This window comes from Triticum aestivum, chromosome 5A, assembly GCF_018294505.1.
Source record: "Triticum aestivum cultivar Chinese Spring chromosome 5A, IWGSC CS RefSeq v2.1, whole genome shotgun sequence".
Taxonomy (NCBI): Eukaryota; Viridiplantae; Streptophyta; class Magnoliopsida; order Poales; family Poaceae; genus Triticum; species Triticum aestivum.
Genome location: NC_057806.1, coordinates 503,113,746 through 503,127,229, shown reverse-complemented (window position 1 = coordinate 503,127,229; position 13,484 = coordinate 503,113,746). Strand labels below are relative to the sequence as shown.

Here is a 13,484-nt window from a genome sequence, read left to right as displayed (position 1 = left end):
CTAAGGCGGTAAGGCGTCGCCTTAAAAACTTAAGTTTTACTTCAAATTAGTAAACAAGCTACCACACTTTCCTATAAATAGTGCTCCACATGCGCAATAGTTTGCTTTATGATACATCCCTTTTGATTAAGACCACGTATTCATAACCCATATGATGATCCTAAACTAGCCTGATGACTTAAGAATGAAGAACACAGTAGTATGTCTGGACCATCCTATTTTACTAGAGCTGGGATTGTGACAGCGATAATTTAGTTCCCAAAATGGCTCTAGGCATATGGCATGGACCGATCAGAAAGCTTGTCGTGGAAACATTGACCCAAGTAGTGTGGGCCATTTTGATGCAGCTACAAGCTCTAGGCCATCCCAATTCCTCAAAGGGCCCTCCCAAAACACATCGTGGGTCTCAATTTAAACTCTAGCACAGGGAAATCAGAGCACATCAATCAAGATTGGTAATAAATACGGACCTTGAAGAGGCAGTGGTCAATGCTGAGCTGCACGTCCTTGAAGGCCTCGCGCACGCGGCGGCGCTCGGGGGCCTGGTCCAGGCACGCGCGCAGCACCATCCTCTCCAGCGCCGGGTCCACCCCCTCCCACCTCCTCGGCGAGGGCGGCGCCGCGGCCGCAGGCACGGCGGACATCCCCGTCGCCGCCACCGCCGACACCTTGGCGTTCACGTGCGGCATGCGGGGTCCAGCGTCTCAGCTGAACCTGATTGAACCCCCGAAACAAATCCTCGGAGCTGGGGAAGAAGGGAATCGATCGAGCGCGCGGGGCTGGGGTTGGTTACCGGCGTCGAGTCAGTAGGAGCTCAGATGGACGGATGGATCTCCGCCTCACCCGCGGCGGCCGGCGGTGGGGGCGGGTTGACGGGTGCGGGCGGTCGGCGAGGAGGAGGAAGGCGGCGGGGGGTGGGTTGGTGTGATCCGCTTGGGGGAGGAAGGCCCGTGGCTATGACGCCATTTATTATTGCTCGCCGGGGTCCGGGGAGAAGTAGTGCGCTGCGCCTGTACGCATCCGACTTCGACCCTTTTTTTCCGAGTCGCACTCCTTGTTTATTTTCTCTCAATATAAAATTCTGCACGGCACCGCCACCGGGGTTTGGGGAGACCATCTATCAGCCGGCTTGGATGATGTCAAGAACTCCGGCGTCGCGCCGGTCACGTCTTCAGCAACTTATTACGCGTGATCCCGATATCGATACGGAGGAGAACGGAACCAGCAGCCGCCCCGCCACCGGCCTAAGCTTTTCTTCCACGCCGCCATCTCGTCGGATTCCTCCTCTCTCTTCATTATTTTTTCTTGTACAGGTTCTGATTTTTTTCTATCCAGTGGCACCGGTGATTGACGGCGACGATAGCGTGTTGGAATAAAAAAAAACCACAGTACATATATTTCCCCAGAGGCAACCTGTATGCATTGCACGAGTTGGAGAGAGCCGATTCGGTGTCCGGGCTCATATGAGCCCGGACATGAACAGTACCGCGATTTGAAAGAAAAAAAGTTTTAATTTTCTTGTGGTGTAATCCGTGCAAAATTTTGTGAAGTTTTGACATTCGAGAAGCTCGTGGTAAAAAAGACAAATTTTGGGTGTCTTTAAGTAGCTTTTGAAAATTGCATTGCTCACATCTGATTCTGTCTTTTTTGTCACTAGCTCCTCGAATGCTCAAACTTCGCAAAATTTTGCACGGAGTTCACGCATAGGAGCATCTTGCACCATACAAAATTTTTAAACCTTTTCTTTTTAAATCGCGGTATTGTTCACCGGGCTCAGCTGAGCCCGAGCTCTGGGTTGAATTATTGGCACAAGTTGCCTCTAAATTTTTTTAGAATATAGGGCATCTTCGGTTGATGGAGGCCCCGTTGCCTCTAAGCTGGACTCGGCATTGCTGCCTGTAAGGTTAACTGAAAAAGCTGTGTATGACATTTAAGTGAAGCCTCTATAGCAGCCCAACAAAAACATTAATCATTTTTTTAGGATTCAAAAATATTAATCAAGTTGATATCACTTTTCAGTTAGGAGACTCAATAAAATGGATGACATGCAGAGACGAATGATTATTTTAATCTACTATACTAAATAACTAGCCCTCATTACTAGAAATTCTCTACCTTTTCCTTGAGCCACCTCATCAAAATTAATGTAGCCCATTAAGAAGTAGTAAAATAGGGCTAGCTACGCCCTCTCACAGCGATTTAATGTCATAGCCGCCGGATCACACTAATAAATGATGTCTACTACATAACCTTCTTGTAAATATTGTTGGGCCTCTAAGTGCAGAGGTTTATAGGACAGTAGCAAATTTCCCTTTAGTAGGTGACCTAAGGTTTATCAATCCGTGGAAGGCGTAGGATGGAGATGGTCTCTCTCAAGCAACCCTGCAACCAAATAACAAAGAGTCTCTTGTGTCCCCAACACACCCAATACAATGGTAAATTGTATAGGTGCACTAGTTCGGCGAAGAGATGGTGATACAAGTGCAAAATGGATAGTAAATATAGGATTTTGTAATCTGAAAAATATAAAAATAGCAAGGTAGCAAGTGAGCACAAACGGTATTGCAATGCTAGAAAATAAGGCCTAGGGTTCATACTTTCACTAGTGCAAGTTCTCTCAACAATAATAACATAATTGGATCATATAACTATCCCTCAATATGCAACAAAAAGTCACTCCAAAGTTACTAATAACGGAGAATAAATGAAGAGATTATTGTAGGGTACGAAACCACCTCAAAATTACCCTTCTGATCGATCTATTCAAGAGTCCATAGTAAAATAACACGAAGCTATTCTTTCCGTTCAATCTATCATAGAGTTCGTACTAGAATAACACCTTAAGACACAAATCAACCAAAACCCTAATGTCACCTAGATACTCCAATGTCACCTCAAGTATCCGTGGGTATGATTATACGATATGCATCACACAATCTCAGATTCATCTATTCAACCAACACAAAGAACTTCAAAGAGTGCCCCAAAGTTTCTACCGGAGAGTCAAGACGAAAACGTGTGCCAACCCCTATGCATAAGTTCTGAGGTCACGGAACTTGCAAGTTGGTCACCAAGACATACATCAAGTGAATCACATGATATCCCATTGTCACCACAGATAAGCACGTGCAAGACATACATCAAGTGTTCTCAAATCCTTAAAGACTCAATCCGATAAGATAACTTCAAAGGGAAAACTCAATCCATTACAAGAAAGTAGAGGGGGAGAAACATCATAAGATCCAACTATAATAGCAAAGCTCGCGATACATCAAGATCGTACCACCTTAAGAACACGAGAGAGAGAGAGAGAGATCAAACACGTAGCTACTGGTACATACCCTCAGCCCCGAGGGTGGACTACTCCCTCCTCGTCATGGAGAGCGCCGGGATGATGAAGATGGCCACCGGAGAGGGATTCCCCCCTCCGGCAGGGTGCCGGAACAGGTCTAGATTGGTTTTCGGTGGCTACGGAGGCTTCTGGCGGCGGAACTCCCGATCTATTGTGCTCCCGAATGTTTTTAGGGTATATGGATATATATGCAAAAGAAGTCGGTCAGGGGAGCCACGAGGGGCCCATGAGGGTGGGGGCACGCGCAGGGGGCAGGCGCACCTCCCTGCCTCGTGGCCACCTCAAAGCTTTCCTGACATCTACTCCAAGTCTCCTGGATTGCTTCCGTTCCAAAAATAACGCTCCCGAAGGTTTCATTCCGTTTGGACTCCGTTTGATATTTCTTTTCTTCGAAACACTGAAATAGGCAAGAAAACAACAATTTGGGTTGGGCCTCCGGTTAATAGGTTAGTCCCAAAAATAATATAAAAGTGTATAATAAAGCCCATAAACATCAAAAACAGATAATATAATAGCATGAAACAATAAAAAATTATAGATACGTTGGAGACGTATCAAGCATCTCCAAGCTTAATTCCTGCTCGTCCCTGAGTAGGTAAATGATAAAAATAGAATTTTTGATGTGGAATGCTTTCTAGAATATTCTTCAATGTATTTTTCTCTATTGTGGCATGAATGTTCATATCCGAAAGATTCAAGATAAAAGTTTAATATTGACATAGAAATAATAATACTTCAAGCATACTAACTAAGCAATCATGTCTTCTCAAAATAACATGGCCAAAGAAAGTTATCCCTACAAAATCATATAGTCTGGCTATGTTCTATCTTTATCACACAAAATATTATATCATGCACAACCCCGATGACAAGCCAAGCAATTGTTTCATACTTTTGATGTTCTCAAACTTTTTCAATCTTCACACAATATATGAGCGTGAGCCATGGATATAGCACTATGGTGGAATAGAATGATGGTTGTGGAGAAGACAAAAAGGAGAAGATAGTCTCACATCAACTAGGCGTATCAATGGGCTGTGGAGATGCCCATTAATACATATCAATGTGAGTGAGTAGGGATTGCCATGCAACGGATGCACTAGAGCTATAATTGTATGAAAGCTCCACAAAAGAAACTAAGTGGGTGTGAATACAACTTGCTTGCTCATGAAGACCTAGGGCAATTTGAGGAAGCCCATCATTGGAATATACAAGCCAAGTTCTATAATGTAAAATTCCCACTAGTTTATGAAAGTGACAACATAGGATACTCTCTATCATGAAGATCATGGTGCTACTTTGAAGCACAAGTGTGGTAAAAGGATAGTAGCATTGCCCCTTCTCTTTTTTTCTCTCATTTTTTTATTTTTTTTGTTTTTTGGGGGCCTTCTCTTTTTTATGGCCTCTTTTCTCTCTCTTTTTTTACGTCCGGAGTCTCATCCCAACTTGAGGGGGAATCATAGTCTCCATCACCCTTTCCTCAAAAGGGATAATGATGTAATAATGATGAAGGTTGCTTCGATCGTTTCCTCTGAACACATCGCCCAGTTTGCTGCGCTTTGGGAAAGACTGATGTCTACTACACAACCTTCTTCTTGTAAGCGTTGTTGGGCCTCCAAGTGCAGAGGTTTGTAGGACAGTAGCAAATTTCCCTCAAGTGGATGACCTAAGGTTTATCAATCCGTAGGAGGCGTAGGATGAAGATGGTCTCTCTCAAGCAACCCTACAACCAAATAACAAAGAGTCTTTTGTGTCCCCAACACACCCAATACAATGGTAAATTGTATAGGTGCACTAGTTCGGCGAAGAGATGGTGATACAAGTGGTATATGGATGGTAGATAATAGTTTTTGTAATCTGAAAATATAAAAACAGTAAGGTAACTAATGGTAAAAGTGAGCACAAACGGTATTGCAATGCGTTGAAACAAGGCCTAGGGTTCATACTTTCACTAGTGCAAGTTCCCTCAACAATAATAATATAATTGGATCATATAACTATCCCTCAACATGCAACAAAGAGTCACTCCAAAGTCACCAATAGCGGAGAACGAACGAAGAGATTATGGTAGGATACGAAACCACCTCAAAGTTATTCTTTCCAATCAATCTGTTGGGCTATTCCTATAAGTGTCACAAACAGCCCTAGAGTTCGTACTAGAATAACACCTTAAGACACAAATCAACCAAAACCCTAATGTCACCTAGATACTCCAATGTCACCTCAAGTATCCGTGGGTATGATTATACGATATGCATCACACAATCTCAGATTCATCTATTCAACCAACACATAGGACCTCAAAAAGTGCCCCAAAGTTTCTACCGGAGAATCACGACGAAAACGTGTGCCAACTGATGAAGCTATGGACCAATTATGGTAGAGAGAATCAACGAACGAACGAACGAACCAATAGCAGCATTTACACTTGGGAAGATCTCTCCCGAGTGTTCGTCACCACATTTGAATGCACATGCAAGCGACCGGCAGGACTGACGGAACTGCGGTCCTGTATGCAAAAGCCGAATGAAACTTTGAGGGATTACATCCAGAGATGGATCACGTTACATCACTCGGTGGAGAATGTGCCTGACCACCAAGCAGTTTGTGCCTTCAAGGAAGGCGTCAAGTACAGAGAACTGAATTTGAAATTCAGTCGAACCGGAGATATGTCCCTGAATCGGATGATGGAGATTACCACCAAGTACGCTAACAGCGAAGATGAGGATCGACTCAGGAGTGGCAAGCTCAAGTCAGTCGCCCAAGAAATCGGAGGCAATTCCAGTCGGAAACAGAAGCGGAAAGCCGAGCCAGCGGCTCCCGGGGAAGCCTTAGCTTTGGCCCAAGGAAAGTCTAAAGGGAAACCTAAAGGGCCTTGGAACCCCAAAAAGGTTAAAGACCAGGAGGGAAATGATGTGTTGGACTTACCGTGTCTCGTCCACACGAAGAAAGATGAAGAGGGTAATTTTATTTACCCGAAACATACCACTCGGCAGTGTCGACTCTTGATCCAGCAGTTCCAGGGCAAGCAGCCCAAGGGTAAGGAAAAGGAGTCAGACAAGGTTGAAGACAAAGAGGACAACGATGATGGATACCCTCAAGTCAATTCCACCCTAATGATTTTTGCTGATGTTGAGAGCAAAAGTCGACTGAAAGTTATTAACCGAGAGGTGAACATGGTCGCTCCGGCGACACCTAGTTACCTGAAATGGTCTCAGACTGCCATAACATTCGACCAGTCCGACCACCCAACGCACATAGCCACCCCTGGGAGGCAAGCTTTGGTGGTCAACCCAGTTGTTGAAGGCACTCGACTGAACAAAGTCCTGATGGATGGTGGCAGTGATTTGAACATATTATACGCCGAGACATTGAAGGGGATGGGCATTCCGATGTCCAGACTCAGTGCCAGCAACATGAGTTTCCATGGAGTCATTCCTGGGAAGAAGGCTGAATCACTCGGTCAGATTGCTCTTGAGGTGGTTTTCGGTGATTCCAAGAATTACCGCAAAGAAAAATTGACATTTAAAGTTGTAGACTTCCAGAGTGCCTATCACGTTATTTTGGGCAGGCCGGCTTATGCACGCTGCATGACCCGACCATGTTACGTGTATCTCAAATTGAAGATGCCTGGCCCCAAAGGTGTGATCACCATTACGGGCAATCGGAAGAAAGAGGAAGAATGTTTTCAGAAGGGTTCAAAGATCGCCGACGCACAGATGGCAGTGGTGGAGTTGCAGGAATACCAGAAGATTGCAGACCCGAGCGATCTGTTGCGAGCCAAGAAGCCCGCTACAGGATCAGCTTTCCAGTCGACTGGCGACACGAAGACAGCTCACATCCACCCGACCGACCCCAGCGCCGCCCCGAATCATATCTCGACAACACTCGACTCCAAATAGGAAGAAGCGCTCATCCAGTTCCTCCGTGAGAACTGGGACATCTTCGCGTGGAAACCTTCTGACATGCCAGGTGTTCCCAGGGAGCTGGCTGAGCATCGCCTGAGAGTTGACTCAAAAGTAAAACCTGTCAAGGAACATCTTCGACGGTCCGCCGTCCAAAAAAGAAAAGCTATTGGCGAAGAGGTGGCTCGGCTCTTAGCAGCGGAGTTCATCCGAGAGATCTACCACTCCGAGTGGCTCGCCAATGTTGTCATGGTCCCCAAGAAGGACAAGCTACTTCTCATGTGCATTGACTTTAAACATATCAATCGGGTCTGCCCGAAAGATCATTTTCCTCTCCCCCGCATCGACCAGATAGTCGACTCGACTGCGAGATGTGAGCGACTGTCCTTAGATGCCTATTCCGGGTACCATCAGATCCGTCTGTATGGACCTGACAAGATCAAGACAGCTTTCATCACTCCATTCGGGTGCTTCTGTTATGTTACCATGCCGTTCGGCCTCAAGAATGCCGGAGCCACATTCATGAGGATGATTCAGAAGTGTTTACTCACTCAAATCAGTCGGAACGTGGAAGCATACATGGATGATATTGTGGTCAAGTCACGAAAGGGTTCCGACCTGCTGACTGACCTTGCTGAAACCTTTGCCAACCTCAGGAGGTATGATATCAAGCTTAATCCATCAAAGTGTACATTCGGAGTCCCTGGCGGAAAGTTACTCAGTTTTCTCGTTTCCGAACGGGGAATCGATGCCAATCCAGAAAAAGTTGGCACTATACTCCGAATGAAAAGCCCTGTCCGAGTGCACGACATCCAGAAGCTTACTGGTTGTTTGGCCGCCCTAAGTCGATTCATATCTCGTCTCGGTGAAAAGGCATTACCTCTTTACCGATTGATGAAGAAGTCCGACAAGTTCGAGTGGACTCCCGAAGCTGATGCAGCGTTTGCAGAGCTCAAAGCTCTGCTCTCCACCCAGCCGGTGCTTGTTGCCCCAATCAGCAAAGAGCCTTTGCTGCTTTACATTGCAGCCACAGGACAAGTCGTTAGCACGGTACTTACGGTCGGGCGGGAAGAAGAAGGGAAAACCTTCAAAGTTCAGCGCCCAGTATATTATATTTCTGAAGTCTTGACCCCATCGAAGCAAAGATATCCTCACTATCAGAAGCTTGTATATGGGATTTATATGACCACCAAGAAAGTTGCTCACTACTTCTCTGATCATTCCATTACAGTCGTCAGCGACGCTCCATTATCAGAGATCCTGCATAACAGGGATGCAACTGGTCGAGTGGCAAAATGGGCGATTGAACTCCTTCCCCTTGATATCAAGTTTGAGGCAAAGAAAGCTATCAAGTCCCAAGCAATCGCAGATTTCGTCGCCGAGTGGATTGAACAGCAGCTGCCGACTCAGATTCACTCGGAGCATTGGACTATGTTTTTCGACGGCTCCAAGATGCTGAGCGGTTCCGGTGTCGGAGTGGTATTGGTCTCCCCTAGAGGAGATAAACTCAGATATGTTCTTCAAATCCATTTTGATTCCTCCAATAACGAGGCAGAATATGAAGCACTTTTATATGGGTTGCGCATGGCCATCTCACTCGGCGTCCGTCGCCTCATGGTCTATGGCGACTCAGATTTGGTGGTTAATCAGGTGATGAAGGAGTGGGATGTCAGAAGTCCAGCCATGACTGGTTATTACAATGCAGTGAGAAAGCTGGAGAAGAAATTCGAGGGGTTAGAGCTTCATCACATACCCGACTGAAAAATCAAGCACCTGATGATTTGGCAAAAATAGGTTCCAAAAGAGAAGCTATTCCCAGCAATGTGTTTTTGGAGCACATCCACACACCATCAGTGCAGGAGGATCCCTTCACGGAAGAGGCCCCGCAGCCAAAAAGCACCACGGATCCGACTGAAGTTGAAGTTCCAGCTGTGGTTGATCTGGTAATGGAAGTGCTGGTTACCACTCCCGTCTGGACAGAACCGTACATCGCTTACATCCTAAGGAAAGAACTCCCAGAAGACGAGGAAGAGGCTCGACAGATCGTCCGTCGATCCAAGGCCTTTAGAGTCATAAAGGGACAGTTATATAGGGAAAGCGCGACTGGGGTCGGCCAGAAGTGTATCACGCTAGAAGAAGGTCAGATGATCCTTAACGATATCCACTCAGGAACCTGTGGTCATCATGCGTCCTCTCGGACCATTGTGGCTAAAGCATACTGAGCGGGGTTCTACTGGCCAAGGGCCAATGAGATGGCTAAAGAGAGAGTCGACAAATGTGAAGGATGTCAGTATTACTCCAATATGCCGCACAAGCCCGTGTCAGCCCTGAAAACCATTCCACTCATCTGGCCCTTCGCTGTTTGGGGGCTGGACATGGTTGGGCCACTGAGAACAGGCAAGAGCGGCTTAACTCATGTGCTGGTAGCAGTCGACAAGTTCACCAAATGGATTGAAGCCAAGCCTATCAAGAATCTCGATGCTTGCGCCGCTATCAGTTTCATCAGAGAGTTGATATTCAGATATGGAGTTCCGCACAGTATCATCACAGACAATGGGTCAAACTTCAATTTAGACAAGTTCAGGGCCTTTTGCGCCTCTCAGGGCACTCGGGTCGACTATGCTTCGGTCGCTCATCCCCAGTCGAATGGACAAGCAGAAAGGGCAAATGGCCTAATCCTCAAAGGACTGAAACCTCGATTGATGCGCGATCTCAAGCACGTAGCAGGTGCATGGGTCGACGAGCTCCCATCAGTCCTTTGGGGATTGAGGACAACCCCGAATCGATCAACCGAAAGAACCCCATTCTTTCTGGTCTATGGAGCCGAGGCAGTCTTACCGAGTGACCTGCTTCACAATGCTCCCAGAGTCGAGCTCTACTCAGAAGATGAAGCAGAACAAGCCCGGTAGGACGCAGTCAACCTCCTAGAAGAAGAAAGAGAAATGGCCCTGATCCGATCGACCATCTATCAGCAAGACTTGCGTCGATTCCATGCCAGAAACGTGAAGAGCCGAGCCTTCCAAGAAGGAGACTTAGTCCTTCGAGTGGATCAGCAGAAACCACACAAGCTTGCTCCTACTTGGGAAGGTCCCTTCATAGTCACCAGAGTCCTCCACAATGGAGCATACCACCTCTACAATGTCGATCGCCAGATTGATGAGCCACGAGCCTGGAATGCGGAGCTACTCCGCCCCTTTTATACTTGAATTCTCACTCAGATGAGATGTAATAAGAAAAACTCCTGTAGTTTATTTATCAAAGACAAGAGCGTTATAATTTTCCCAGTGATTATTATTGTTTTTGTTTGCGTAAGAAATCCCCCAGCGGGTGGCTTAGCTGCGAATCCGTTTCGCCTAAGTTTGAAAAATCCTACCGAGTGGAGAGCAATCCTCCCACTCGGGGGCTTAGCTGCAGTCCAGTACTCGCCTAAGTTCTCCCACCGAGAGACTTAGCTGCAGTCAGGCACTCGCCTAAGTTTGAAAAAATCCTACCGAGTGGAGAGCAACCCTCCCACTCGGGGGCTTAGCTGCAGTCCAGTACTCGCCTAAGTTCTCCCACCTAGAGACTTAGCTGCAGTCAGGCACTCGCCTAAGTTCGGAAAAATCCTACCGAGTGGAGAGCAACCCTCCCACTTGGGGGCTTAGCTGCAGTCCAGTACTCGCCTAAGTTCCCTCACTTGAGGACTTAGCTGCAGTCAGGCACTCGCCTAAGTTTGAAAAAATCCTACCGAGTGGAGAGCAACCCTCCCACTCGGGGGCTTAGCTGCAGTCCAGTACTCGCCTAAGTTCTCCCAAACACATCTCAATCCTCAAGGACGACGAAGGGCAGGTCGACTGCCACCTTCTCCTGGAGAGCTTCGCCACAAATACAATGCGCGATTCATCCCACTCTACAGTAACGAAGTACGAGTCGACTGCCCCCCCACCCTTCTCCTGGAGAGCTTCGGCACAAATACAATGTGTGCTCCATCCCACTCTGCAGTAACAGGGTGTGGGTCGACCGTCGCTCGCCCCTAGGGAGCTTCGCCACAAATACAAGGCATGGGTCGACTACTTCCCCCTCCTTCGGAGTTGTGTTGCGAATACAGAAAGTTGTCTCGAATAAAGGTTGGGTTCACTTAGCAGGAGATTCATAAAGATATTCAACGGTAAACCAAGTTCAGATAAAATCCTAAAGGTTCTGGATCACGGATCGAGGTACTCGGGCATGCGACCCGAAAAAGTTTAACGGTTACAAAAACCACTCGGCATTCCGAGGCAAATTTAAGGTGGGACATAAGAGTTTGTTCACTCCGCGGGAGGAGGGCTGGCAGGCTTGACGAACTCATCCAGGTCGACGCCGTCGGCTATCCGAGTGGCTGTAGCGATGAAAGTCTCCATAAAGGTTCGGAAGTCATGCTTCTGGGTGTTGGCGACCTTGATTGCTGCCAGCTTGTCTTGTCGCACCTTCTTACAGTGGACACGAACCAAGGACAGAGCCACATCAACGCCGCACCGAGCAGAAGACTTCTTCCACTCCTGCACTCGGTCAGGGATTCCGTTAAGACGAGTCATCAGAGACTCGAGATCGTTTTGGAGCATAGCCTCTGGCCAAAGTGCCGGGTCGATCCGTGACATGGCGACCTTCAGTCGAGCCAAGTAGTCCACGGCACCGTCAATGCGAGATTCCAGTCGGAGCAAATTCATGGCAGCTTCATCTTTCACGGGAGAGTTGATTGGATCCAAACCTGGTTCGATCCGCCCAGTCTCCTCTTCAAAGTTCTGGCAAAACTCTGCATTCACGATCCAAGGATAAGTCAATTTTCATACACTGAGTCGACACAAAAAAATAATCAGTCGGAACTAAATGTGCACCTTCAAGCTTGATATACAACTTCTTGGCAAGGCTCCTCAGGTAGCTCTCTAGATCGTCCCTCCTACGAGCAACGCCTTCCATCTTTTCGGTCAGGTTGAGGTTCTCCTTCTTCCAACGTGTGCACTCCCTGTTGGCTTCATTCAGAGCAGTCTTCAGCCTGATATTCTCTTCTTCCAATTGGTCGACTGAAGCCAGCTTCTGTTCGGCCAGAGCGGTCCCGTCGTCAACCTCCTTCTGGGCAGCAGACAAATCCTGATCCTTTTTCGCCAAAGCCTCTCTCAATTTTTCTGCAAAGAAATGATGATTGATTCAAAAATAGCAGAAGGGGGCTCGGGCCTAAAACTGACCAGTCGACAGACTTGTCTTACCGGCGGCGCCGTCTCTGACCGTCTGCAGTTCCGTCCTGGCCAGCTACAAGTCAAGTTTCAGTTGAATCTGCTGACTTTCCAAATCAGCGAAGCGAGCTCCAAGATCACAAGATTTCTGAAATCAATGGAGAAATTATTCCACAGCAAAAAATGACAAATACTAAGACTATAGTCGACTGACCACAGTCCACCATAGTCTCGGGGACTACGCCCAGTGGGTGCACTTTGCGTGCCCCCACCGGTTCTGATCCCACTCGACCGGCCCGCCGGAGTCGAGTTCAAAAAAAAAGAGAGACAAAGTAGAACTCAGACCACAGTCGACTGCCAGCAGTCGACCGCGGTCTCGGGGGCTACACCCAGTGGGTGCACTTTGCGTGCCCCCACCGGCTCTGATTCCACTCGACCGGATCGAGCGGAAGAAACAAACTACCAGTTCGGTTTTACTCGACAAAATACAAAGACTACGGTCGACTGCCAGCAGTCCGCCGTAGCCTCAGGGACTACACCCAGTGGGTGCACTCAGCGTGCCCCCACTAGTCCAAAAAATTCAATCGACACACCCAGTGGGTGTACAGATGAAAAGATTTTCGGAAAGAATCTTCGGATATCATATCCTAACAGAACAAGCGGCGACCAACTAACCTGAACATTGCTCTGGAGAGCCGAGCTGGCATCATAGGCGGCTTGGCTGGCGTCCCGCACCGTCTTCATCTTCTCCATCATAATGCCTGCCTGGCATATGGCTTCCCTAGCAGCATTCACCTTGTCCTCCGGGACATGATGAGTTGCAAAAAGTGAAGGCGGGTCGACAGGGGCCTGAGCAGTCAAAGAAGAAGGCAAGGCGCTCGACAGGGGCTCCACGAAGGTAACAGAACCCCGATTGACGTTGCCAGTGTCCTGAACGACTGGTTCCGCCCTCAGCGTCGACTGCAGCGCCTCACTTACAGGAGCTCGCCTACTCTTCCTCGTCAAAGACCTCTCGGGCTCTTCATCATCATCAGGGAG

The 13,484-nt window shown here is 47.7% G+C and overlaps 1 protein-coding gene across 1 annotated transcript in view; it reads right to left on the bottom strand.

Annotated features, from left to right (window-relative positions):
* LOC123104341 (caffeoylshikimate esterase) overlaps positions 1–1,037 on the bottom strand; it is a 5,082-nt gene extending 4,045 nt beyond the window's left edge. The window contains exon 1 of the mRNA XM_044526172.1: positions 471–1,037. Coding sequence (XP_044382107.1) covers positions 471–689 — 219 coding nt within the window. The 5' untranslated portion in view covers positions 690–1,037. The remainder of the gene's footprint in view (positions 1–470) is intronic.
* Positions 1,038–13,484: the final 12,447 nt, after the last annotated feature.